The sequence below is a fragment of the Aquarana catesbeiana genome, linkage group LG01 (assembly GCF_042186555.1).
Source record: "Aquarana catesbeiana isolate 2022-GZ linkage group LG01, ASM4218655v1, whole genome shotgun sequence".
In the NCBI taxonomy this organism is placed as follows: Eukaryota; Metazoa; Chordata; class Amphibia; order Anura; family Ranidae; genus Aquarana; species Aquarana catesbeiana.
The window spans coordinates 5,686,268-5,711,772 of NC_133324.1; the positions used below are offsets into that span (position 1 = coordinate 5,686,268).

Genomic DNA, 25,505 nt, shown 5'->3' on the forward strand with positions numbered 1-25,505 from the left:
AGATGGGACGGGGAATGGAGGAGGTGAGATGGGACGGGGAATGGAGGAGGTGAGATGGGACGGGGAATGGAGGAGGTGAGATAGGACGAGGAATGGAGGAGGTGAGATAGGACGAGGAATGGAGGAGGTGAGATGGGACCGGGAATGGAGGAGGTGAGATGGGACGGGGAATGGAGGAGGTGAGATGGGATGGGGAATGGAGGAGGTGAGATGGGACGGGGAATGGAGGAGATGAGATGGGACGGGGAATGGAGGAAGTGAGATGGGATGAGGAATGAAGGAGGTGAACTGGGACCGGGAATAGAGGGGGTGAGATGGGACAGAGAATGGAGGGGGTGAGATGGGATGGGGAATGGAGGAGGTGAGATGGGACGGGGAATGGAGGAGGTGAGATGGGACGGGGAATGGAGGAGGTGAGATGGGACGGGGAATGGAGGAGGTGAGATGGGACGGGGAATGGAGGAGGTGAGATGGGACGGGGAATGGAGGAGGTGAGATAGGACGAGGAATGGAGGAGGTGAGATAGGACGAGGAATGGAGGAGGTGAGATGGGACCGGGAATGGAGGAGGTGAGATGGGACGGGGAATGGAGGAGGTGAGATGGGATGGGGAATGGAGGAGGTGAGATGGGACGGGGAATGGAGGAGATGAGATGGGACGGGGAATGGAGGAAGTGAGATGGGATGAGGAATGAAGGAGGTGAGCTGGGACCGGGAATGGAGGGGGTGAGATGGGACCGGGAATGGAGGAGGTGAGATGGGACGGGGAATGGAGGGGGTGAGATGAAATGGGGAATGGAGGAGGTGAGATGGGATGGGGAATGCTGGAGGTGAGATGGGACGGGGAATGGAGGAGGTGAGATGGGACCGGAAATGGAGGAGATGAGATGGGACGGGAATGGAGGAGGTGAGACAGGACGGGAATGGAGGAGGTGAGACGGGATGGGGAATGGAGGATGTGATACGGGACGGGGAATGGAGGAGGTGAGACGGGACAGGAATGGAGGAGGTGAGATGGGACGGGGAATGGAGGAGATGAGATGGGACGGGGAATGGAGGTGGTGAGATGGGATGGGGAATAGAGGAGATGAGATGGGACGGGGAATGAAGGAGGTGAGATGGGACGAGGAATGGAGGAGGTGAGATGGGACGGGGAATGAAGGAGGTGAGATGGGACGGGGAATGGAGGAGGTGAGATGGGACGGGGAATGGAGGAGATGAGATGGGACGGGGAATGGAGGAGATGAGATGGGACGGGGAATGAAGGAGGTGAGATGGGACGAGGAATGGAGGAGGTGAGATGGGATGGGGAATGGAGGAGATGAGCTGGGATGAGGAATGGAGGAGGTGAACTGGGACCGGGAAGCGAGGGGGTGAGATGGGACGGGGAATAGAGGAGGTGAATTGGGACAGGGAATGGAGAAGGTGAGATGAGACAGGGAATGGAGAAGGTGAGATGGGACGGGGAATGGAGGGGGTGAGATGGGACGGAGAATGGAGGAGGTGAGATGGGACGGGGAATGGAGGAGGTGAGATGGGCAGGAAATGGAGGAGGTGAGATGGGACGGGGAATGGAGGAGGTGAGATGGGACGGGGAATGGAGGAGGTGAGATGGGACGGGGAATGGAGGTGGTGAGATGTGACGGGGAATGGAGGAGATGAGATGGGACGGGGAATGGAGGAGGTGAGATGAGACGGAGAATGGAGGAGGTGAGATGGGATGAGGAATGGAGGAGATGAGATGGGACGGGGAATGGAGGAGATGAGATGGGACGGGGAATGGAGGAGGTGAACTGGGACCAAGAAGGGAGGGGGTGAGATGGGACGGGGAATGGAGAGGGTGAGATGGGACAGGGAATGGAGAAGGTGAGATGGGACGAGGAATGGAGAAGGTGAGATGGGACGGGGAATGGAGGGGGTGAGATGGGACGGGAAATGGAGGAGGTGAGATGGGCGGGAAATGGAGGAGGTGAGATGGGACGGGGAATGGAGGAGGTGAGATGGGCGGGAAATGGAGGAGGTGAGATGGGACGGGGAATGGAGGGGGTGAGATGGGACGGGGAATGGAGGGGGTGAGATGGGATGGGGAATGGAGGAGATGAGATGGGACGGGGAATGGAGGAGATGAGATGGGACGGGGAATGGAGGAGGTGAACTGGGACCAAGAAGGGAGGGGGTGAGATGGGACGGGGAATGGAGAGGGTGAGATGGGACGGGGAATGGAGAAGGTGAGATGGGACGGGGAATGGAGGGGGTGAGATGGGACGGGAAATGGAGGAGGTGAGATGGGCGGGAAATGGAGGAGGTGAGATGGGACGGGGAATGGAGGAGGTGAGATGGGCGGGAAATGGAGGAGGTGAGATGGGACGGGGAATGGAGGGGGTGAGATGGGACAGGGAATGGAGGGGGTGAGATGGGACGGGGAATGGAGGAGGTGAGATGGGATGGGGAATGGAGGGGGTGAGATGGGACGGGGAATGGAGGAGGTGAGATGGGACGGGGAATGGAGGGGGTGAGATGGGACGGGGAATGGAGGGGGTGAGATGGGGCGGGAATGGAGGAGGTGAGATGAGACGGGGAATGGAGGAGGTGAGATGGGACGGGGAATGGAGGAGGTGAGATGGGACGGGGAATGGAGGAGGTGAGATGGGACGGGGAATGGAGGAGGTAAGATGGGACGGGGAATGGAGGAGGTGAGATGGGACGGGGAATGGAGGAGGTGAGATGGGACGGGGAATGGAGGAGGTGAGATGGGACGGGGAATGGAGGAGGTGAGATGGGACGGGGAATGGAGGAGGTGAGATGGGACGGGGAATGGAGGAGGTGAGATGGGACGGGGAATGGAGGGGGTGAGATGGGACGGGGAATGGAGGGGGTGAGATGGGGCGGGGAATGGAGGAGGTGAGATGAGACGGGGAATGGAGGAGGTGAGATGGGACGGGGAATGGAGGAGGTGAGATGGGACGGGGAATGGAGGAGGTAAGATGGGACGGGGAATGGAGGAGGTGAGATGGGACGGGGAATGGAGGAGGTGAGATGGGACGGGGAATGGAGGAGATGAGATGGGACGGGGAATGGAGGAGATGAGATGGGACGGGCAATGGAGGAGGTGAGATGGGACAGGGAATGGAGGAGGTGAGCTGAGACGGGGAATGGAGGAGGTGAGATGGGACGGGGAATGAAGGAGGTGAGATGGGACGGGGAATGGAGGAGGTGAGATGGGACGGGGAATAGAGGAGGTGAGCTGGGACCGGGAATGGAGGGGGTGAGATGGGACGGGGAATGGAGGGGGTGAGATGAGATGGAGGAGGTGAGATGGGACGGGGAATGGAGGAGGTGAGATGGGAAGGGGAATGGAGGAGGTGAGATGGGACGGGGAATGGAGGAGGTGAGATGGGACGGGGAATGGAGGAGGTGAGAGGGGACGGGGGAATGGAGGAGGTGTGATGGGACTGGGAATGAAGGGGGCAAGACAGCCAGAAAACAGGGTGGACCTCATATCAGAAATATATATCATAGAAGATGGAAATGAGAGACTCCACCAACCTTGAAGAAGAAGATTCCGATGACGTTGAAGATGGCTCGCAATAGCAGGTTGTTGTGACGCATGGACTCCGTCATCGCAATGCCGGGACTAACGCTGGTCACCGTCACACCTGAATTCATATCACATCGTCATTTAGAATTATAAATATTTTGTATCAATATTGAATATTCTCTAAATTACTTTCTCCATATTTGTCCCACAGGGATTACTATACAGCTACATTTATTTGCTAATTCCCTCTAGCGTTCTCTAGAAGTGTTACATTGTATCTCAAAATAAGTATTCCTTATGCCCCCCAATTCCATCTAGTGGCCATAATGTAGTATTTTACTACCAGCCATAATAAAAGAACACTTCTTTTTGCCCAGTTCACACAGAACCAATGTTCCAAGTAGAGCCTCTGGATGAATAATCGAGGTTCCCGGCTATGAGACACACATACATATCAATGTACAGAGTGGCCCCACCTGTAGGAAGCCCCACCCTCCTTTAGGCTGATGGCACACTTGCAGTCCAGCAAGCATTTGCCATCTCCAGGATCACTAAAGAACGCAGGAAAGATGCCAGGTTGCTCATTTGCTCCTGAAAACGCTCCAAAATGTAATTTACCAGCGAGAGAGCGACGCCTTGCTCATCCTGACCCACATACAGGCTGGTGGGCGGTTTACTGCCCCGTGCGTCCTCCAAATGTGTCACAAGTGTGACATCAGCCTTAAAGATACAGTAACATGCCAGAACAGGCCAGAGGTGCCCAAGGTCACCTAAGACCCCCAGTGTTTGTCCACTCAAGGTAGCTGAATGTCAAGGTCACTCAAGACCCCAGTATGTGTCCAGTCAAGGTCCCTGAAGACCCCCAGTGTGGATCCACTCAAAGTCACTGAAAGTCAAGTTTGCCTAAGACCCCCAGTGTGTCAATTCAAGGTCGTGCAAGACCCCAGTATGTGTCCATTCAAGGTCGCTGAAGGTTAAGGTCACTTATAGACCCTGAAGACTCCTTGTGTGTGTTCATTCAAGATTGCTGAAGGTCCAGGCCACTTAAGATCCCTGAAGACCCCCAGTGTGTGTCCAGTCAAGGTCGCTCAAGGTCCCTGAAGACCCCCAGTTTGGGCCCAAAGTAGCTGAAGTTCCAGGTCACCGAAGCCCCCCCAGTTTGTGTCCACTCAAGATCACTGAAGTTCAAGGTCAATGAAAGTCCCAGGTGTGTGTCTATTCAAAGTCATTGAAGGTTAGGGTCGCTTAAGGTCCCTGAAGACCCCCAGTGTGTGTCCACTCAAGATTGCTGAAGGTCCAGGTCACCTAAAGTCCCTGAAGACCCCCAGTGTGTGTGCATTCAAGGTAGCTGAATGCCAAGGTCGCTGAAGACCCCCAGCGTTTGTCCACTCAAGATATTTGAAGGTCAAGGTTGCTAAAGCTCCCTGAAGACCCCCAGTGTGTGTCCATTCAAAATCGTTAAGGGTCAAGGTCACTTAAGGGTCGCTAAAGACCCCCAGTACGTGTCCACTCAAGGTCGCTGAAGGTCAAGGTCCCTTAAGGTCCCTGAAAATCCCCAGTGTGTGTCCATTCAAGATCGCTGAATGTCCAGGCCACTTAAGATCCCCGAAGACCCCCAGTGTGTATCCAGTCAAGGTCGCTCAAGGTCTCTGAAGACCCCCCTAGATTTTTTTACACTTTTTTGTATCAATTTTATTTTGATCAATATTTTTTTTACAGTTTAACTTCCTGACCTTTAGCAGTAAAACCAGTGACCTGGAAAGTAATTATTTCTTTATCAGTGCCCCCTCATGGTCACCAGCCTGCCCCATGGGGGGCGTCACTCACCAGTGGTCTTCAGCCTATCAGCGAGCTCTCTGGCACAGATGACGTTCATGAGTTTGGTGCAGTAGTAGGTTTCGGAAATTTTCTGTTTCTCCAGGTTCTTCCCGTACAGGTTGCTGGTGTCTATATAACCCTGGTAATGCGTAAAGGAACCAAGGAAGACGATGCGGCTGGGTGCCGAACGTTTCATAAGATCTGCAGGGGAGGCAGAATACAGACAGTTATAGTCTATGAATGTTACGGCCCTGAACTCTCATCACTATGTCCCAAAAATATCCTATATATATCGAGAGGCAAGATCACTTAAAGGGTAACTCCACTTTGGTGGGAGAAAATTAAAAAAATAGTATAACATATTGCTACATTGTTAAATGTTATTAGAAATGACCTTTCCTATTCAATCTGTAATTTTCTGTAAAATTGAATACAATATGGCAACAGATGGTGCACGTACCACCCCCCAGATATATGACATTTCCTGCTTTTTGATTGGCTCACAGATTTTGCCAAGTCAGATTTTAGGCATCCCCCTGCAATAGGCATTTTCAGTTTTGGTGAGCTACTCCCCCAAGGGTTTAATACTTCTAAAAAGATAGAGACCCTGCAGCTTTCCTCACACTGAGGGTGCATCGGGTGATTATAATAAACTAGACCTTCCCAATCAGGAATCAGACCCTCCCATTGACAAATCAGACCCTCCCATTTATTAATTAGACCCCTCCTATTCAGGAATCAGACTCTCCCATTTAGGAATCAGACCACTCTCATTTAGGAATTAGACCCTCCCATTGAGAAATCAGACCCTCCCATTAATAAATTAGACCCTCCCATTGACAAATCAGACCCTCCCATTGACAAATCAGACCCTCCTATTTAGGAATTAGACCCCTCCCATTTAGAAATTAGACCCCCCCATTGAGAAGTGAGACCCTCCCATTAATAAATCAGATACTCCCATTTAGGAATCAGACCATCCCATTGGGAAATCAGACCCTCCCATTAAGAAATCAGACCCTCCCATTGAGATATCAGACCCTCCCATTTAGGAATCAGACCCTCCCATTGAGAAATTAGACCCTCCCATTGAGAAATCAGACCCTCCCATTGAGATATCAGACCCTCCCATTTAGGAATCAGACCCTCCCATTGACAAATGAGACCCTCCTATTTAGGAATTAGACCATCCCATTGAGAAATCAGACCCTCCCACTGAGAAATTAGACCCTCCCACTGAGAAATTAGACCCTCCCATTGAGAAATCAGACCCTCCCATTTAGGAATCAGACCCTCCCATTGACAAATGAGACCCTCCTATTTAGGAATTAGACCATCCCATTGAGAAATCAGACCCTCCCACTGAGAAATTAGACCCTCCCACTGAGAAATTAGACCCTCGCATTGAGAAATTAGACCCTCCCATTGAGGGATCAGACCCTCCCATTAATAAATTAGACCCTCCCATTGACAAATCAGACCCTCCCATTGACAAATCAGACCCTCCTATTTAGGAATTAGACCCCTCCCATTTAGAAATTAGACCCCCCATTGAGAAGTGAGACCCTCCCATTAATAAATCAGATACTCCCATTTAGGAATCAGACCATCCCATTGGGAAATCAGACCCTCCCATTAAGAAATCAGACCCTCCCATTGAGATATCAGACCCTCCCATTTAGGAATCAGACCCTCCCATTGAGAAATTAGACCCTCCCATTGAGAAATCAGACCCTCCCATTGAGATATCAGACCCTCCCATTTAGGATTCAGACCCTCCCATTGACAAATGAGACCCTCCTATTTAGGAATTAGACCATCCCATTGAGAAATCAGACCCTCCCACTGAGAAATTAGACCCTCCCACTGAGAAATTAGACCCTCCCATTGAGAAATCAGACCCTCCCATTTAGGAATCAGACCCTCCCATTTAGGAATCAGACCCTCCCGTTGACAAATGAGACCCTCCTATTTAGGAATTAGACCATCCCATTTAGAAATCAGACCCTCCCACTGAGAAATTAGACCCTCCCACTGAGAAATTAGACCCTCCCATTGAGAAATTAGACCCTCCCATTGAGAAATTAGACCCTCCCATTGAGGGATCAGACCCTCCCATTGAGGGATCAGACCCTCCCATTGAGAAATTAAACCCTCCCATTTAGGAATTAGACCCCTCCCATTCAGACTCAGCAGATAACATAGAGAAAACAACTCATTTCTTCAGAGGAACAAGAGGTAAGGGATCTGCTTCAAAGTTTGTTAAAGTCCCGGCAGTGGACATCGGTCTCCAGGAGGTGTCAGAGATTTAGAGTTGAATATTATTTTGAAGGTTACTTCAATATGTCTGACATAGAGAAAAGTCATTTTGCTGTGTATGTATTTCTATTCTGAATTCCTATGTCAGTATGTTAGGAGGAGTTATGTATCTTACTATACATCCAACCATATATGGAGAGTGGGTGTTCTTCTCGTAAAGTGCTGACATAACTTTACATAACAGTATAAAGGATATAAGGTTTAGAAGGTTAGTTAGAAAGAGAAAAGGAAGGAAGGAACCTACACTCTGGAAGAATGGAACATCTGACATATATATCTTGTGACAGACCTAGCTGGGACAGAGGCTTTTGGAGGGGACTGAATGCAAGCCTCTTGCCGACCGATTATAGGCCCTGGCATTTGGAGGAACGGTGCTCGTTGTGAGCTGTATGCCTGGGGACCCTTGAGGTGGCATTACTTTAGATTCAGGTCTATGTCCCCCAAGACACACAGACTCTGGGGACCCTGGATATGCCATTGTGAAGGGAGTCACTAATAGGGGCACAAGGTGAATGAGATCCCCCACTATGATCTGTACTAGTCAGACTCAATGCTGTATATATGTATATATAATGTGTGCTGTCTCATTGTGTTGTGTACTATTTGCTGTGCTAGTTTGGGGTGGGGCTGTATTCCAATGTTCTATTGTGTCTGATATTCTGGGATGTTTATCTCTATGGAGGGAGGGGGGATTCCTCCAGCAGCCCCCCTGCTAAGACTGTTTACTGATGAGAAGTTAAACACACCTGTCCTGTGTGTCTATTGTCATTGGACAGTTTAACCCACCCTGTTTTCCAAGGGTGGGGGGAAGTGTTTTGAAGTGGGACCTGTAGAACATGTGTTTGAATAAAGATTCATTCCTGTTTGAACCTCAAGACACACAGAGCATTGTCTCGTACTTGGGGGAGAATTATTTGTATGGGTTCCTTGTTCGGCTGATTGGAGAGTTCGGCAGGGCCGTCTTTAGCGCAGGGCAAACGGGGCACTTGCCCCGGGCCCAATCTTTGTTGGGGGGCCCGCGCTAGCCGTGAATTGGGGCCCCGATGACAGCTTTGCAGAGCGCACAGAGGACACGGGAGGATGTATTCCTCGCTAGCCAGCTGAGAGGGGGCGGGGCCGGGAGCTCCACTGACGCTCTGACCCCACCCACGTGCAGCCTGTGTACTCGGAAAAGAGCTTCTGTAGTGAGAGCCAGTGATCGGAGTGTGACTGTCAGTGGAGCTTCCGGCCCCGCCCCCTCTATACTGCCTGGTGAATACAGAGGTCCGGGGGCGGGGCCGGGAGCTCCAATGACACTCCCACTCCGATCACTGGCTCTCACTACAGGCGCTCTATTCCCAGTACACAGGCTGCACGTGGGCGGGGTCAGAGCGTCAGTGGAGCTCCCGGCCCCGCCCCTCTCAGCTGGCTAGCGCGGAATACATCCTCCCGTGTCCTCTGTGCGCTCTGCAAAGCTGTCATCGGGGCGACCATTCACGGGTGATGTGGGCCCAGGGCCCACCCAACAAAGCATCAGTGGAGCTCCCAGCTGCTTTAGTGAGAGCAGAGAGTGGAAGCCCCGCCCACAGTCCTGAATGTATGTAGTAAGTTTGACTGGCCAGGTATGTCCTTACAACCATAGAATGCCTGACTGTTTAAACCCTGAGCTGTGTTATTTAACTGTAAAGCTGTGCATTGCTGAAAGTTATCTGACCATCCCCTGTATAATGTCTGCAGTCTCTGATTGTCTCCTGCAGTATGTCTGCAGTCTCTGTCTCCTGCAGTATGTCCGCAGTCTCTGATTGTCTCCTGCAGTATGTCCGCAGTCTCTGGTAATCTCCTGCAGTATGTCCGCAGTCTCTGATTATCTCCTGCAGTATGTCCGCAGTCTCTGATTATCTCCTGCAGTATGTCCGCAGTCTCTGATTATCTCCTGCAGTATGTCCGCAGTCTCTGAGTGTCTCCTGCAGTATCTCCGCAGTCTCTGTCTCCTGCAGTATTTCCGCAGTCTCTGATTGTCTCCTGCAGTATGTCCGCAGTCTCTGATTGTCTCCTGCAGTATGTCCGCAGTCTCTGATTGTCTCCTGCAGTATGTCCGCAGTCTCTGATTGTCTCCTGCAGTATGTCCGCAGTCTCTGAGTGTCTCCTGCAGTATGTCCGCAGTCTCTGGTAATCTCCTGCAGTATGTCCGCAGTCTCTGATTATCTCCTGCAGTATGTCCGCAGTCTCTGATTGTCTCCTGCAGTATTTCCGCAGTCTCTGATTGTCTCCTGCAGTATGTCCGCAGTCTCTGATTGTCTCCTGCAGTATGTCCGCAGTCTCTGAGTGTCTCCTGCAGTATCTCCGCAGTCTCTGATTGTCTCCTGCAGTATTTCCGCAGTCTCTTATTGTCTCCTGCAGTATGTCCGCAGTCTCTGATTGTCTCCTGCAGTATGTCCGCAGCCTCTGATTGTCTCCTGCAGTATGTCCGCAGTCTCTGATTGTCTCCTGCAGTATGTCCGCAGTCTCTGATTGTCTCCTGCAGTATGTCCGCAGTCTCTGATTGTCTCCTGCAGTATGTCCGCAGTCTCTGATTGTCTCCTGCAGTATGTCCGCAGTCTCTGGTAATCTCCTGCAGTATGTCCGCAGTCTCTGATTGTCTCCTGCAGTATGTCCGCAGTCTCTGAACCTCTCCTGCAGTATGTCCGCAGTCTCTGATTGTCTCCTGCAGTATGTCCGCAGTCTCTGAACCTCTCCTGTAGTATGTCCGCAGTCTCTGATTGTCTCCTGCAGTATGTCCGCAGTCTCTGGTAATCTCCTGCAGTATGTCCGCAGTCTCTGATTGTCTCCTGCAGTATGTCCGCAGTCTCTGAACCTCTCCTGTAGTATGTGTATTAATGTGCCCCTTTACTTGCTCAATTATTTGGGATTGCTCCACTGCTCAGTGAGAGGTAATGATGTGCATGAACCTCTAGCAACCAATCAGCAAACAGTAGTGATCTGCTTTAATCTCTAGCAACCAATCAGTAAGTGCTAATGATGTGCTGTAACCCCTAGCAACCAATTAGTGAGCGCTAATAATGTACATTAACCTCTAGCAATCAATCGGCAAGCAGAAATTATGTGTTGTAACCTGGCCAGGTATGTCCTTACAAGCATAGAATGCCTGACTGTTTAAACCCTGAGCTGTGTTATTTAACTGTAAAGCTGTGCATTGCTGAAAGTTATCTGACCATCCCCTGTATAATGTCTGCAGTCTCTGTCTCCTGCAGTATGTCTGCAGTCTCTGTCTCCTGCAGTATGTCCGCAGTCTCTGATTGTCTCCTGCAGTATGTCCGCAGTCTCTGATTGTCTCCTGCAGTATGTCCGCAGTCTCTGATTATCTCCTGCAGTATGTCCGCAGTCTCTGATTGTCTCCTGCAGTATGTCCGCAGTCTCTGGTAATCTCCTGCAGTATGTCCGCAGTCTCTGATTATCTCCTGCAGTATGTCTGCAGTCTCTGATTGTCTCCTGCAGTATTTCCGCAGTCTCTGATTGTCTCCTGCAGTATGTCCGCAGTCTCTGGTAATCTCCTGCAGTATGTCCGCAGTCTCTGATTGTCTCCTGCAGTATGTCCGCAGCCTCTGATTGTCTCCTGCAGTATGTCCGCAGTCTCTGATTGTCTCCTGCAGTATGTCCGCAGTCTCTGATTGTCTCCTGCAGTATCTCCACAGTCTCTGATTGTCTCCTGCAGTATGTCCGCAGTCTCTGATTGTCTCCTGCAGTATGTCTGCAGTCTCTGATTGTCTCCTGCAGTATGTCCGCAGTCTCTGATTGTCTCCTGCAGTATGTCCGCAGCCTCTGATTGTCTCCTGCAGTATGTCCGCAGTCTCTGATTGTCTCCTGCAGTATGTCCGCAGTCTCTGATTGTCTCCTGCAGTATCTCCGCAGTCTCTGATTGTCTCCTGCAGTATTTCCGCAGTCTCTGATTGTCTCCTGCAGTATGTCCGCAGTCTCTGGTAATCTCCTGCAGTATGTCCGCAGTCTCTGATTGTCTCCTGCAGTATGTCCGCAGTCTCTGATTGTCTCCTGCAGTATGTCCGCAGCCTCTGATTGTCTCCTGCAGTATGTCCGCAGCCTCTGATTGTCTCCTGCAGTATGTCCGCAGTCTCTGATTGTCTCCTGCAGTATGTCCGCAGTCTCTGATTGTCTCCTGCAGTATGTCCGCAGTCTCTGATTGTCTCCTGCAGTATGTCCGCAGTCTCTGGTAATCTCCTGCAGTATGTCCGCAGTCTCTGATTGTCTCCTGCAGTATGTCCGCAGTCTCTGATTGTCTCCTGCAGTATGTCCGCAGTCTCTGATTGTCTCCTGCAGTATGTCCGCAGTCTCTGATTGTCTCCTGCAGTATGTCCGCAGTCTCTGAACCTCTCCTGTAGTATGTGTATTAATGTGCCCCTTTACTTGCTCAATTATTTGGGATTGCTCCACTGCTCAGTGAGAGGTAATGATGTGCATGAACCTCTAGCAACCAATCAGCAAACAGTAGTGATCTGCTTTAATCTCTAGCAACCAATCAGTAAGCGCTAATGATGTGCTGTAACCCCTAGCAACCAATTAGTGAGCGCTAATAATGTACATTAACCTCTAGCAATCAATCGGCAAGCAGAAATTATGTGTTGTAACCTCTAGAAACCAGACATTGAGCAGTAATGATAGGCTGTAACCTCTGGCAAACAATTGCAATCGCTGCGTGATCTGCTGCAGTAAACTGATTTTGAGTCTACCTGCTATTTTTTGTATGTCTCAGAATGGAGGGGGGGCCCCAAGAAAATGTTTGCCCAGGGCCCAATCAAAATTAAAGACGGCCCTGGAGTTCGGTAGCTGCCTTTGTGTTTGGGTGTGGAATGTCCTAAACGGCTTTAACCCCTTTCATACTCAGGGTGTCGTTACAACTGGTGGCAAGCAGCGGGATCATTCCCACAGCCCAGAAGGACAGCTACAAGAGGACACAGGACAATGGAAGCAAAGTATGAACGGCTAAAGCGCTCTACCCTCAAGGACTTACTGGAGAACCGGGGCCGACCGGCCAACAACCGTAAGAAGAGGGACATTATCGCAGAACTAGTCGAAATGGATAGAGCCGAAAGACCCAACATAACCGAAAGGCCCAGCATAACAGACAGGACACCCGAAGAGGCATGGTTTGATCGGGCTGTTAAAATAAGACTGGCACATTATGGTCCTAACCCTACAGCGGAGATCATAGACCTAGTTATAGCGGCTGTGGATGCAGATTAGCTACAGCAAAGAGGTGCTGCAGCAGCAGAAGTCACAACAGCATCAACTGAAAGGAGAGGAGAGGTACAGATACCAGCCGCCATGGAAGAGGAATTCAGAAGGAGGTTATGAGAGATGCAGATACAGCATAGAGAACCAGTATCAGAGCAGGTCCTGCTTGGATGGTCTGATTCTATCCGATGTGAACTCTGGAAGGAAGCGCTAGCCTGTGAGCAGCGACACCAGGGAAAAGTTCTCCCCTCCATCTATGTAAGGTACTGGTCGCAGTATGAAGTACGAATGCTGTTATTGGGGGAACAACCGAAGCAGTAGTGGACAGCTGAGTTAAGCAGGCTGATCCGGGCAGAGATGCGGTTGGACGAGAGCTACAGAGCCCTCCGGTGGTATGTAGCCCAAGAGTGCCTGTGGTCAGCGAATGACAGCCCCACGGAAGGCTTTGACTATGATGGCCTGGGATTGTTGTATTGTTGTCCCCCAAGACACACAGACTCTGGGGACCCTGGATATGCCATTGTGATGGGAGTCACTAATAGGGGCACAAGGTGAATGAGAACCCCACTATGATCTGTGCTAGTCAGAGACTCAATGCTGTATATATGTATATATAATGTGTGCTGTCTCATTGTGTTGTGTACCATTTGCTGTGCTAGTTTGGGGTGTGGCTGTATTCCAATGTTCAATTGTGTCTGTCTGCCTTGGATTATGGGATGTTTATCTCTATGGAGGGAGAGGGGATTCCTCCAGCAGCCCCCCTGCTAAGACTGTTTACTGATGAGAAGTTAAACACACCTGACCTGTGTGTCCGTTGTCATTGGACAGTTTAACCCCCCTGTTTTCCAAGGGCGGGGGGAAGTGTTTTGAAGTGGGATCTGTATAACATGTGTTTGAATAAAGAGTTAGTCCTGCTTGAACCTCAAGACACACAGAGCCTTGTCTCGTATTTGGGGGAGAATTATTCGTATGGGTTCCTTGTTCGGCTGATTGAAGTGTTATCCCTTTTCATACTTGGGGTGTCGTTACATATCTCTTTCTCCTTCTGATGATCTAAAGCCATACCTGATGTTACCAGATGTCACCACTCAAGTCTTGTCTTGCTTTGTGAAGAATAAACAATTTTCTTAAGTATCCTACAAGCTGAGGATTCTTCAGTTCTACTATATGAAACAAATATCTAACAGGAGGGGGGTGTCTTTTTCTCAACCAAAGTGGAGTTACCCATCAAGCTTCCAGATTCCGATAAGCCCCCCTCCCGCAGACCCCCACAACCACAGGGCAAGGGTCAACATCAACATGGGGACAAGGTGCCTTGGGGTGGGGAGGCCCCAGAGCACCCCCCCCCATGTTGAGGACATATGGCCTGGTACGGTTCGGGGGAGGGGGGCTCGTTTGCCCTTTCCCTTACCTGGCCTGCCAGGCTGCGTGCTTGTATAAGGGTCTGTATGGATTTGGGGCGGACCCCACGCCATTTTTAAAAAAAATTTGGCAAGGGGTTCCCCTAAAATCCACACAAGACCCAAAGGGCCTGGTATGGATTGTCAATTTTTTCTAGTTTTTCTATTGCTGGCAAGGTTTTTTTTTTTCATGCAGCTGTCAGTGGAGAAGCCCGCTGACAGCTGATAAATCATCCGTTGTTAAGGACGCCGCTTCCTGAGCCACTTCTTAACAACCGGCAACTATTCACTGTGCGCTCGCCCGATAAACACCCTGCTCGGCCCGAACAGTTCACCCATCTCTAGTCATCAGTCTGCTGTAGGCAGGAGGAAGCATTTCCTCAGTCTACCCTCCCCCAGTGACTTTGCATAGACTGAGATGATGTCATCAGTCGGCTGCAGGCAGGGGGAAGCGTTTCCTCAGTCCCCCCTCCCCCAGTGATCAGACTGTACATTGTAACTTTTAGCAAGTGACAAGGTGAGTGCCGGCAGCAGGGGCTGATCTGTGTCTGTTATTTCTCCTTGGATGGTGGCTGCACAGAGGATGTACGTAGGAAGGATGGCAGGACTTACCCACAAGCAGGTTGGTGAGCAGGAAATGGCCCAGGTGGTTGGTGGCATAGGTGACCTCCAGTCCCTCCGATGTTACGGCGTGGGGCAATCCTAGAAGGGAACATCAATCTCTCAATGAGCTGTTGAAGAAAACATGATAGAAGACTCCAAGCAGATTTCTCACTACACCGGCTAGAGATGTGTGTTTTACTCATCGCCTCCTTCAAAACACAGTTCATTTAACAGGCTTAAATATTCCCAGCATTCCTGCAACATAGGGGCAGTCTATGGAGACAAGGAAGACCCATCCAATGAGCGGCTCTAATTTCAGGCTACATCCACCCCGTTCATTCTGAGTTCATTCCTCCTCAGTGCATTGCAGGACATGTTCTGCAGATATTCCAGTTCAACAAAAGTTGCTTCCTAAGGATCTACTGCACTGGAGGTGTGAGCCTGATTGGCAGGAATTGTTTCCAATGACAGCCCGGGGGACTGATCATGTGATCATTGTAATAGTAGACCCTCCCACTGAGCTCTCATTTTAGAAGATTTCAGTTGACTGGTATGACCCATCTCTGTGTCTACAGACGCCAATAGGGATCTGCAATACAGTCCACCAGTCTATTGCCCTAAAGTGGAACTCTAAGCCCCAACCAGAGTAAGGAAATGTGTACATTGGAAGGGGGACACCCCACCCTCCCGGGGTCACCGTGCCGTATATCCGTACCTGACACTCCGGCGTTATTCACCAGGATGTCCAGTCTCTTCTCATTGCGCAGTATGCGGTCAGCGAAGGCCCGGACGGAGGACATACTGCTGGTGTCCAGGATCTCCAGGACCACATTCCGGTTCCCCGTCTTCCTCTGGATCTCTTCCAGAGCCTTCTGACCGCGTTCCCGACTGCGACACGCCAAGATGACCCGACCGTTCCTCCGGGCAAAGTCCAACGCTACGCACTTCCCAATGCCTGAAAACCAATGCAGAGAGTTATTACTGGGGGGGGGGGGGGGATGGGGGCACCATGTACAGGACACTGGGGGGATGGGGGCACCATGTACCAGACACTGGGGGCACAGTGTACAGGACACGGGGGGGGACCGTGTACAGGATACTGGAGGGGGATGTGTGCACCATGTACCGGACATTGGGGGGATGTGTGCACCGTGTACCAAAGACTTGGGGGATATGTGCATCGCGTACTGGGCACTGGGGGGATGGGGACACCGTGTACAGGACACTGGGGAGATGCGTGCACCATGTACCGGACACAGGGGGGGGATGTGTGCTCCGTGTACAGGACACTGGGGAGATGTGTGCTCCGTGTACAGGACACTGGGGAGATGCGTGCACCATGTACCGGACACTGGGGGGGGGTGTGTGCTCCGTGTACAGGACACTGGGGAGATGTGTGCTCCGTGTACAGGACACTGGGAAGATGTGGGTGTATCGGAATTATCCCACACTCCGCTTGAGTGCTTCCATCAGTCTGAACAGAGATATCAGATATTATAGCCGCATATTGCAACCAAGAACTAGGCAGGACTCGTTTAGCTGCTAAACTGGAACTCTTTATTGAACAAGAATACAGGCTTTATATACACTACACACTCAGGTGAGGCTGATTACATTATCATATGCAAACACAACTGTATACAGAAATATAATTAACACTATAAACATTAAGTCAATTGAACTAGCCACCTGGACCATCAGGGATCTCATTCCAGGTCAGACTTGCCGGCATCGAGCTCACAAAGTACAATACACATTATTACAAGTATAAAAACATCCCCTCAGTAGTTTTCTAGCTGACAATAGGTGTGTTAATTAACACAATTCACAATGGGTGAAAGACAGGTGGCCTGATCTGATGAGATTACCATCTGCTTTGAGTTTACCCAGTGATGAGCAGTCATGGCTGGTAACATGGATGGATCCCGGCCTAGACTCCCAGAGTCTGTGTGTTCTGGGGAGACATGAAATTGAATCAGAAACAAGACCACTCCACGGATCCCCCAGCCATACACCTTCCAAAGAGTAGTGTTCCCCTAAATGCCAGGGCCCATAGTCAGTGGGTAAGAGGCTTGCTCCCAGTCCTCTCCAAAAGCCCCTGTCCTGGCTAGGTCTGTCACAGTGTGCACCGTGTACTGGACACTGGGGGGGGCTGCACCGTGTACTGGACACTGGGGGGGGCTGCACCGTGTACTGGACACTGGGGAGATGTGTGCACCTTGTACCAGAAACTAGGGGGATGGCGGCACCATGGATCGGACACTGGGGGGATGTGTGAATTATGCACGGGACACTGGGGGAGGTATGTACCGGACACTGGGGAGATGGGGGCACTGTGTACCGGACACTGTGGGGGTGTGTACCATGTATCGGACACTAGGGGGGTGTGTGCACCATGTACCAGACACTAGGGGGGTGTTACATAGTTATGTAGCGCTGGTATTTTTACCTTCTAATGCCATGTAATGCTAAACAATGGACAATGCTAAAAAATTTGTATTTGGCTCCCTATAGTAGTATAAATGTGAAAGAGACTTTGTTTATTTTTCATTTGAAGAGCATAAGGAAATCCTTACAGGAAGTGACTTGTTTACCTTGTGTAAGGACTCACCTACCCACAATGCTCACTCACCTACCCATGAACACTGAGTGACTGAACTGCATGTTGGGTAGGATATAAAAGGCCCAGCGCGGCCATTTTCTTTCTCTAATAGTTTTTTGAAACTATCGATGCTCCCCGCTGAGACCACCGCCTGTGGAAGGGAATTCCACATCCTTGCTGCTCTTACCGTAAAGAACCCTCTACGTAGTTTAAGGTTAAACCTCTTTTATCATAATTTTAATGAGTGGCCACGTGTCTTGTTAAACTCCCTTCCATGGAAAAGTTTTATCCCTATTGTGGGGTCCCCAGTACGGTATTTCTAAATTGGAAATCATCATGGAAATCATATCCCCTCTCAAGCGTCTCTTCTCCAGAGAGAATAAGTTCAGTGCTCGCAACCTTTCCTCATAACTAAGATCCTCCAGTCCCTTTATTAGCTTTGTTGCCCTTCTTTGTACTCGCTCCATTTCCAGTACATCCTTCCTGAGGACTGGTGCCCAGAACTGGACAGCATACTCCAGGTGCGGCCGGACCAGAGTCTTGTAGAGCGGGAGAATTATCGTTTTATCTCTGGAGTTGATCCCCCTTTTAATGCCAATATTCTGTTTGCTTTATTAGCAGCAGCTTGGCATTGCATGGCATTGCTGAGCCTATCATCTACTAGGACCCCCAGGTCCTTTTCCATCCTAGATCCCCCCAGAGGTTCTCCCCCCAGTCTATAGATTGCATTCATGTTTTTGCCACCCAAATGCATTATTTTACATTTTTCTACATTGAACCTCATTTGCCATAAAGTTGCCCCTCCCCCATTCATTTGTTCAGATCTTCTTGCAAGGTTTCCACATCCTGCGGAGAAGTTATTGCCCTGCTTAGCTTAGTATCGTCTGCAAATACAGAGATTGAACTGTTTATCCTATCCTCCAGGTCGTTTATAAACAAATTAAATAGGATTGGTCCCAGCACAGAACCCTGGGGGACCCCACTACCCACCCCTGACCATTCTGAGTACTCCCCATTTATCACCACCCTCTGAACTCGCCCTTGTAGCCAGTTTTCAATCCATGTACTCACCCTATGGTCCATGCCAACGGACCCTATTTTGTACAGTAAACGTTTATGGGGAACTGTGTCAAATGCTTTTGCAAAGCCCAGATACACCACGTCTACGGGCCTTCCTTTATCTAGATGGCAACTCACCTCCTCATAGAAGGTTAATAGATTGGTTTGGCAAGAACGATTCTTCATGAATCCATGCTGATTACTGCTAATGTGGCACAGTGTACAGGACACTGGGGAGATGTGTGCATCATGTATCTGGGTCCCCCTGGTTTCCTCCAGACTTTTCTGGACAGTAGATGGGGGTACCTGGTGTGACAGACTCACCCGGGACAGAGGCTTTTGGAGGGAACTGAATGCTAGCCTCTTGCCTGCCGACTATGGGCCTTGGTATTTGAGGGAGCTACAAGCATTTAGGAAGATGTCCTATTATATAATGCAAAAGGACATTATTAAGGAGGCCATAATGGTCTCTGCCAGCTTGGGACTCAGTGGACAAATGTATGTAAAAAGAAAGCTGGTTAATGAGATCTGGAAAGCCCTCGGTCTCCTGTTGTCTAGGAGAGGGGAAATCACTGTTTGTATTGTTAATTGTGCTAATTAACACACCTATTGTCTGCTAGCAAACTACTGTGGGGATGTGTTTACACTTGTAATAATGTGTATTGTGCTTTGCTGGAGCTCGGTGCGGGCAAGTCTGACCTGGACTGAGACCTCCGAGTGTGTAGGTGGCTAATTGTTTGAATAACTTAATCTTTATAGTGTTAATTATATTTCTGTATACAGTTGTGTTTGCATATGATAATGTGATCAGCCTCACCTGATTGTGTAGTGTATAAAAAGCCTGTATTCTTTCCAATAAACAATTCTTATTCTTGTTTGTTTCAAAACTGGTCTTGCCTAGGTCTTGGTTTCTTTTTGGAGATACCCAATCAGGGTGTCCAGAGTCCGTCATATTGGTGGCAAGCAGTGGGACGCTTCCTGAAGTCTGGGACATCCAAACATCCACCGGGATCCAAGATCGGGATAGCAGACTTCAGTCACCCCAGCAGAGATATGGACCTGAGAATTCCTGGGACTGCTGCGGATCGTCCTTTCAACATACACCAAGACTGTCTGAGGATGAATACCTGGAGCTCAGGCAGCAGATTCGGGCAGGGCTCTGAAATGGAGCCCTCCAGGTCGCTGGTATACACCAGGGCAAGTGCTTTCTAATTCCAGAGCAGCGGGGCAGTAACCAACAGAAGTTGCAGATTACATTCCTGGGTGAGCGGCCCAAGGAGCAATGGGTGACTGAGTTGGACAGGCTGGTACAGCAGGAGATAGAGCTGGACAATCGATATCGGGCTCTGCAATGGCTTGCAGAGCAGGAATATTTAGGGGAAACAACAGAATGCTCTCCGGGGGATAGGACTTTGGCGGCCCTGGCTTGCTGTAGGAGAGCCTTACAAATGTTTGTGTTTGGTGATGAAGGGGAACCTACCCTTGAGGACCTGCAAGAATACAGAGAGGCTATGTTCGGGCTTGTAGGGGTCTCAGAGTTTAAACATGATCTGAATGATTTGCTACGGAAAGAACAGCACCTGGAAAGCGAATAGAGGGTAATGCTAGAACACGTTCAGGAGCATGCCCCAGAATCGGCAGCGGAAACTCCAGAGATTGCTGTCCCCAAAGCTGAAGCACTGACAACCGCACAGAGGGTCCAAGACAAGCTGGTGGTCACTCCCCAGCAGCAGTTTAAAGACTTGGGAGACGAGGTGGTCGTTCTCCCTCCCCAGCCACAGAAAGCATGGAGTTAATTGATTTTTCATCAGAGGATGTTATGGATGATGAGTCACCTGCTAAAGTGTTGGCACTGGGCCCAAGTGCCCCCAGAGACTGGGGATTTAATAGACTTTTCTGTAGAGGAGGAACCACCTAGCGAACCTCCAGCAGAAGTGCTGGCAGCAGGACAGAGTTCTACAGACCTCTGAAATTAACACACCTATTGTCTGATAGCAAACTACTGTGGGGATGCGCTTACGCTTGTAATAATGTGTATTGTGCTTTGTGAGCTCAATGCCGGCAAGTCTGACCTGGAATGAGACCTCTGAGTGTCCAGGTGGCTAATTGTTTAGTTAACTTAATGTTTATAGTATTAATTATATTTCTGTATACAGTTGTGTTTGCATATGATAATGTGATCAGCCTCATCTGAGTGTGTAGTGTATAAAAAGGTCTGTATTCTTGTTCAATAAACCGTTCTTATTCTGGTTTGCTCCAAAACTGGTACTGCCTAGTTCTTGGGGTAACTATAGCCAGATTCACTGGTCTATTAGATAAGCACCTGAACGACCGCAACATACAGGGACATACAATTTAATACTGACATATAATCACACACATAGGTTGGACTTGATGAACTTGTGTCTTTTTTCGACCTCGCTTATTATGTAACTATGTATAATAAAAAAAAATAAAAGAAATTGCTGTGCGCTGCTAAAGTGTTCGGGTTTGGCTGAAAGAAAAGGTGGCAACCCTACTCTACGCTCCTCAACGTTGCCCGTTTCTTTGTTCTTCTTGAAAAGAGCTGAACAGCACATCTTGAACCCCCAGTCTGCTGTGAAATCTTTGCCTGGGAGAGACCTTTGATATTTGTACTGGTGGGCAGTCATGTTGGAACAGGAAGGGGCCACCCCCAAACTGTTCCCACAAAGTTGGGAGCGTGAAATTGTCTAAAATGTCTTGGTATGCTGATGCCTTAAGAGTTCCCTTCACTGGGACTAAGGGGCCAAACCCAACCCCTGAGGGGCCAAGCCCAACCCCTGAGGGGCCAAGCCCACACCATAATCCCCCCTCCACCAAATGATTTGGACCAGTGCACAAAGCAAGGTCCATAAAGACATGGATGAGCGAGTTTGGGGTGGAAGAACTTGACTGGCCTGCGCATTCCCATAGACACACTCCTAAACCTTGTGGGGTTGTTTTTCAGGGGTTGGGCTTGGCCCCTTAGTTCCAGTGAAGAAAACTTTTAAGCTGTCAGCATACCAAGACATTTTGGACAATTTCATGTTCCCAACTTTGTGGGAACAGTTTGGGGATGGTCCCTTCCTGTTCCAACATGACTACGCACCAGTGCACAAAGCAAGGTCCATAAAGAACTGGATTGGGGTGGAGGAACCTGACTGGCCCGCACAGAGTCCTGACCTCAACCCGATAGAACACCTTTGGGATGAATCTGAGCACAGACTGAGAAACAGAGACTATATATATATATATATATATATATATATATATATATATATATATATATATATATATATATATATATATATATAAATATATGTATGGAGTATTCTTGTTGTGTGAGTTGTCATTGACCTTTGGAGCATTTGTTCCTGCCACACACTCAGCAGTTTGTTATCTCTCGGCAACCATGAACTTGTGTGCAGGGTGGGGTCATTGTGATTTCCTGACTGCCTCTCATATCTCCACCCAGTCCACAGGCACTATACACGGGGAGGATGGGAATCCCCTCTCCTTCTCCTCCTGGAAGTCAGGCCTGCTCCTCCAGGAATTAACTCAACTTCCAACAGCAGGAAAAACCTGTATGTCCTGCGCCACTGCAGATGGTGGTGCTACACAGGATCTTGGTATTTGTTACAATGAAATTGAAACTGGTTACACAATGATAATATATCAAAAATAAATCCCCCCCCACAGAGGATCTCAGCCCCAGCTCCCCCAATATTCCTGGAATCACTCCATGATAATCATCCTCATGAAATTGTCACATCTATTCACAATCACACTTTCCTTCTGTTTGAATTATTTGGGGATTTTTAGGCTATTAAAAAAATGAATAATTAAAAAAATAGTTATATATATTATAGACAGTATGGGATGGGGGGAGTGACAGGAGGGAGCTCCAGGTGCAGTGTTTTTATGTGGGGGGGGAACGCACTAAACTGCGCCCTCCTTGGTGCACGTGAAATCTGATTGGGTGGATGATTATTATGATTATTATAGGAGACGTGCGGTGTGCGCAGTGATGGAATGTTGCGTTGTATAGGAGATGTGCGGTGTGCGCAGTGATGGAATGTTGCGTTGTATAGGAGACATGCAGTGTGCACAGTGGCAGAATGCTGCGTTGTATAGGAGACGAGCGGTGTGCGCAGTGATGGAATGCTGCATTGTATAGGAGATGTGTGGTGTGCGCAGTGATGGAATGCTGCGCTGTATAGGAGATGTGCGGTGTGCGCAGTGATGGAATGCTGCGTTGTATAGGAGACGTGCGGTATACGCAGTGATGGAATGCTGCGTTGTATTTGAGACATGTGGTGTGCGCAGTGATGGAATGCTGCATTGTATAGGAGACGAGCGGTGCGTGCAGTGATGGAATGCTGCGTTGTATAGGAGATGTGTGGTGTGCGCAGTGATAGAATGCTGCGTTGTATAGGAGACTTGCGGTGTGCGCAGTGATGGAATGCTGCGTTGTATAGGAGACGTGCGGCGTGCGCAGTGGCAGAATGCTGCGTTGTATAGGAGAAGTGCGGTGTGCGCAGTGATGGAATGCTGCATTGTATAGGAGAAGTGCGGTGTGCGCAGTGATGGAATGCTGCGTTGTATAGGAGACGTGCGGTGTGCGCAGTGATGGAATTCTGCGTTGTATAGGGGACGTGTGGTGTGCGCAGTGATGGAATGCTGCATTGTATAGGAGAAGTGCGGTGTGCACAGTGATGGAATGCTGCGTTGTATAGGAGACGTGCGGTATACGCAGTGATGGAATGCTGCGTTGTATTTGAGACATGTGGTGTGCGCAGTGATGGAATGCTGCATTGTATAGGAGACGAGCGGTGCGTGCAGTGATGGAATGCTGCGTTGTATAGGAGATGTGTGGTGTGCGCAGTGATGGAATGCTGCGTTGTATAGGAGACTTGCGGTGTGCGCAGTGATGGAATGCTGCGTTGTATAGGAGACGTGCGGCGTGCGCAGTGGCAGAATGCTGCGTTGTATAGGAGACGAGCAGTGCGTGCAGTGATGGAATGCTGCGTTGTATAGGAGATGTGTGGTGTGCGCAGTGATGGAATGCTGCGTTGTATAGGAGACTTGCGGTGTGCGCAGTGATGGAATGCTGCGTTGTATAGGAGACGTGCGGCGTGCGCAGTGGCAGAATGCTGCGTTGTATAGGAGACGAGCAGTGCGTGCAGTGATGGAATGCTGCGTTGTATAGGAGATGTGTGGTGTGCGCAGTGATGGAATGCTGCGTTGTATAGGAGACTTGCGGTATGCGCAGTGATGGAATGCTGCGTTGTATAGGAGACGTGCGGCGTGCGCAGTGGCAGAATGCTGCATTGTATAGGAGAAGTGCGGTGTGCACAGTGATGGAATGCTGCATTGTATAGGAGAAGTGCGGTGTGCACAGTGATGGAATGCTGCGTTGTATAGGAGACGTGCGGTGTGCGCAGTGATGGAATGCTGCTTTGTATAGGAGACGTGCGGTGTGTGCAGTGATGGAATGCTGCGTTGTATAGGAGACGTGCGGTGTGCGCAGTGATGGAATGCTGCGTTGTATACGAGACGTGCGGTGTGCGCAGTGATGGAATGCTGCGTTGTATAGGAGACGTGCGGTGTGCGCAGTGATGGAATGCTGCATTGTATAGGAGATGTGTGGTGTGCGCAGTGATGGAATGCTGCGTTGTATAGGAGATGTGCGGTGTGCGCAGTGATGGAATGCTGCTTTGTATAGGAGACGTGCGGTGTGTGCAGTGATGGAATGCTGCGTTGTATAGGAGACGTGCGGTGTGCGCAGTGATGAAATGCTGCGTTGTATAGGAGACGTGCGGTGTGTGCAGTGATGGAATGCTGCGTTGTATACGAGACGTGCGGTGTGCGCAGTGATGGAATGCTGCGTTGTATAGGAGACCTGCGGTGTGCGCAGTGATGGAATGCTGCGTTGTATACGAGACGTGCTGTGTGCGCAGTGATGGAATGCTGCGTTGTATAGGAGACGTGCGGTGTGCGCAGTGATGGAATGCTGCGTTGTAACTCTCTGTGATTTTCGGATATTCCTCATATCTCAGATTTAGGTGTGGAATGTCGGGGGTGACGGGTGAATGGGGGATACAGACAAGTTCCAGCGTGCTGGATGATTTTAGATCTTCATCTGAGAAGGATCCGATGTACACAATATATCCAGTCCATGGAGGAGAAGCGACACTTGGCTGACGCTCGCCTCGCTCTCTCTCTGCTCAGGTCACACTCACCTGTGTTGGCTCCGGTCACAATGGCGGTTTTCCCAGTCAGGTCCACACGGCACTTTTTGGGGTCCCACCTGCCCTTCTTCTGCATGCGGACGACCACCGCAAGGACCAGGGAGCACAGGAACCACACCGGGTGACTGAGGATGGACAGCATGTCCATGGCACTGAGGGGTGGGGAGGACTGCAACTACTGTCCACTGACACACTGCACTAAATGCCACACATCTGGCTGCACCGTCCCTCTACCTTTCCCAATAGTCACTGTACTACACTACTGCTACGTGAGCGCTCCTCTCAGTCTCTACACACCGACACTCAGGAGGAGACAACCGCACACACCTACTCTGCACCACCCCCCCAGGGTCCTAGTGCCTGCAGCACACCTAAACCAGAAATGTCACATATTGCAGCTCACAGATCATTAGATGCGGCGGCTGCGTTCGTTTTCTCTTTGCAAACTCCCCCCCCCCCCTTTGTTTTCACCTGGTGATCTGCCCAGTAACACATCTCCCCCACATCTAAGAATTGGTAGGGTGCAATATAATAAATGTTTGATTTTGGGTTTAACCTAATCCTGCCCCTTGTGATGGACGCAGTATCAAACCCCGCCCACCTTTCCTAACTTGCTGATTAACCACTTAAGGACCAACCCTCTTACTGAGATTTGGTGTTTACAAGTTAAAAACATTTTTTTTTTTTGCT

General features: G+C 49.9%; 1 protein-coding gene across 1 annotated transcript in view; it reads right to left on the reverse strand.

Annotated features, from left to right (window-relative positions):
- Nucleotides 1-25,196, reverse strand: part of LOC141129797 (retinol dehydrogenase 11-like) — a 36,830-nt gene extending 11,634 nt beyond the window's left edge. Inside the window, exons 1-5 of the mRNA XM_073617870.1 lie at nucleotides 24,807-25,196; nucleotides 15,619-15,858; nucleotides 14,913-15,002; nucleotides 5,365-5,556; nucleotides 3,546-3,655 (exon numbers count right to left, since the gene is read on the reverse strand). Of these exons, the coding sequence (XP_073473971.1) occupies nucleotides 3,546-3,655; nucleotides 5,365-5,556; nucleotides 14,913-15,002; nucleotides 15,619-15,858; nucleotides 24,807-24,963 (789 nt within the window). The 5' untranslated portion in view covers nucleotides 24,964-25,196. The remainder of the gene's footprint in view (nucleotides 1-3,545; nucleotides 3,656-5,364; nucleotides 5,557-14,912; nucleotides 15,003-15,618; nucleotides 15,859-24,806) is intronic.
- Between the last annotated feature and the right edge of the window lie 309 nt (nucleotides 25,197-25,505).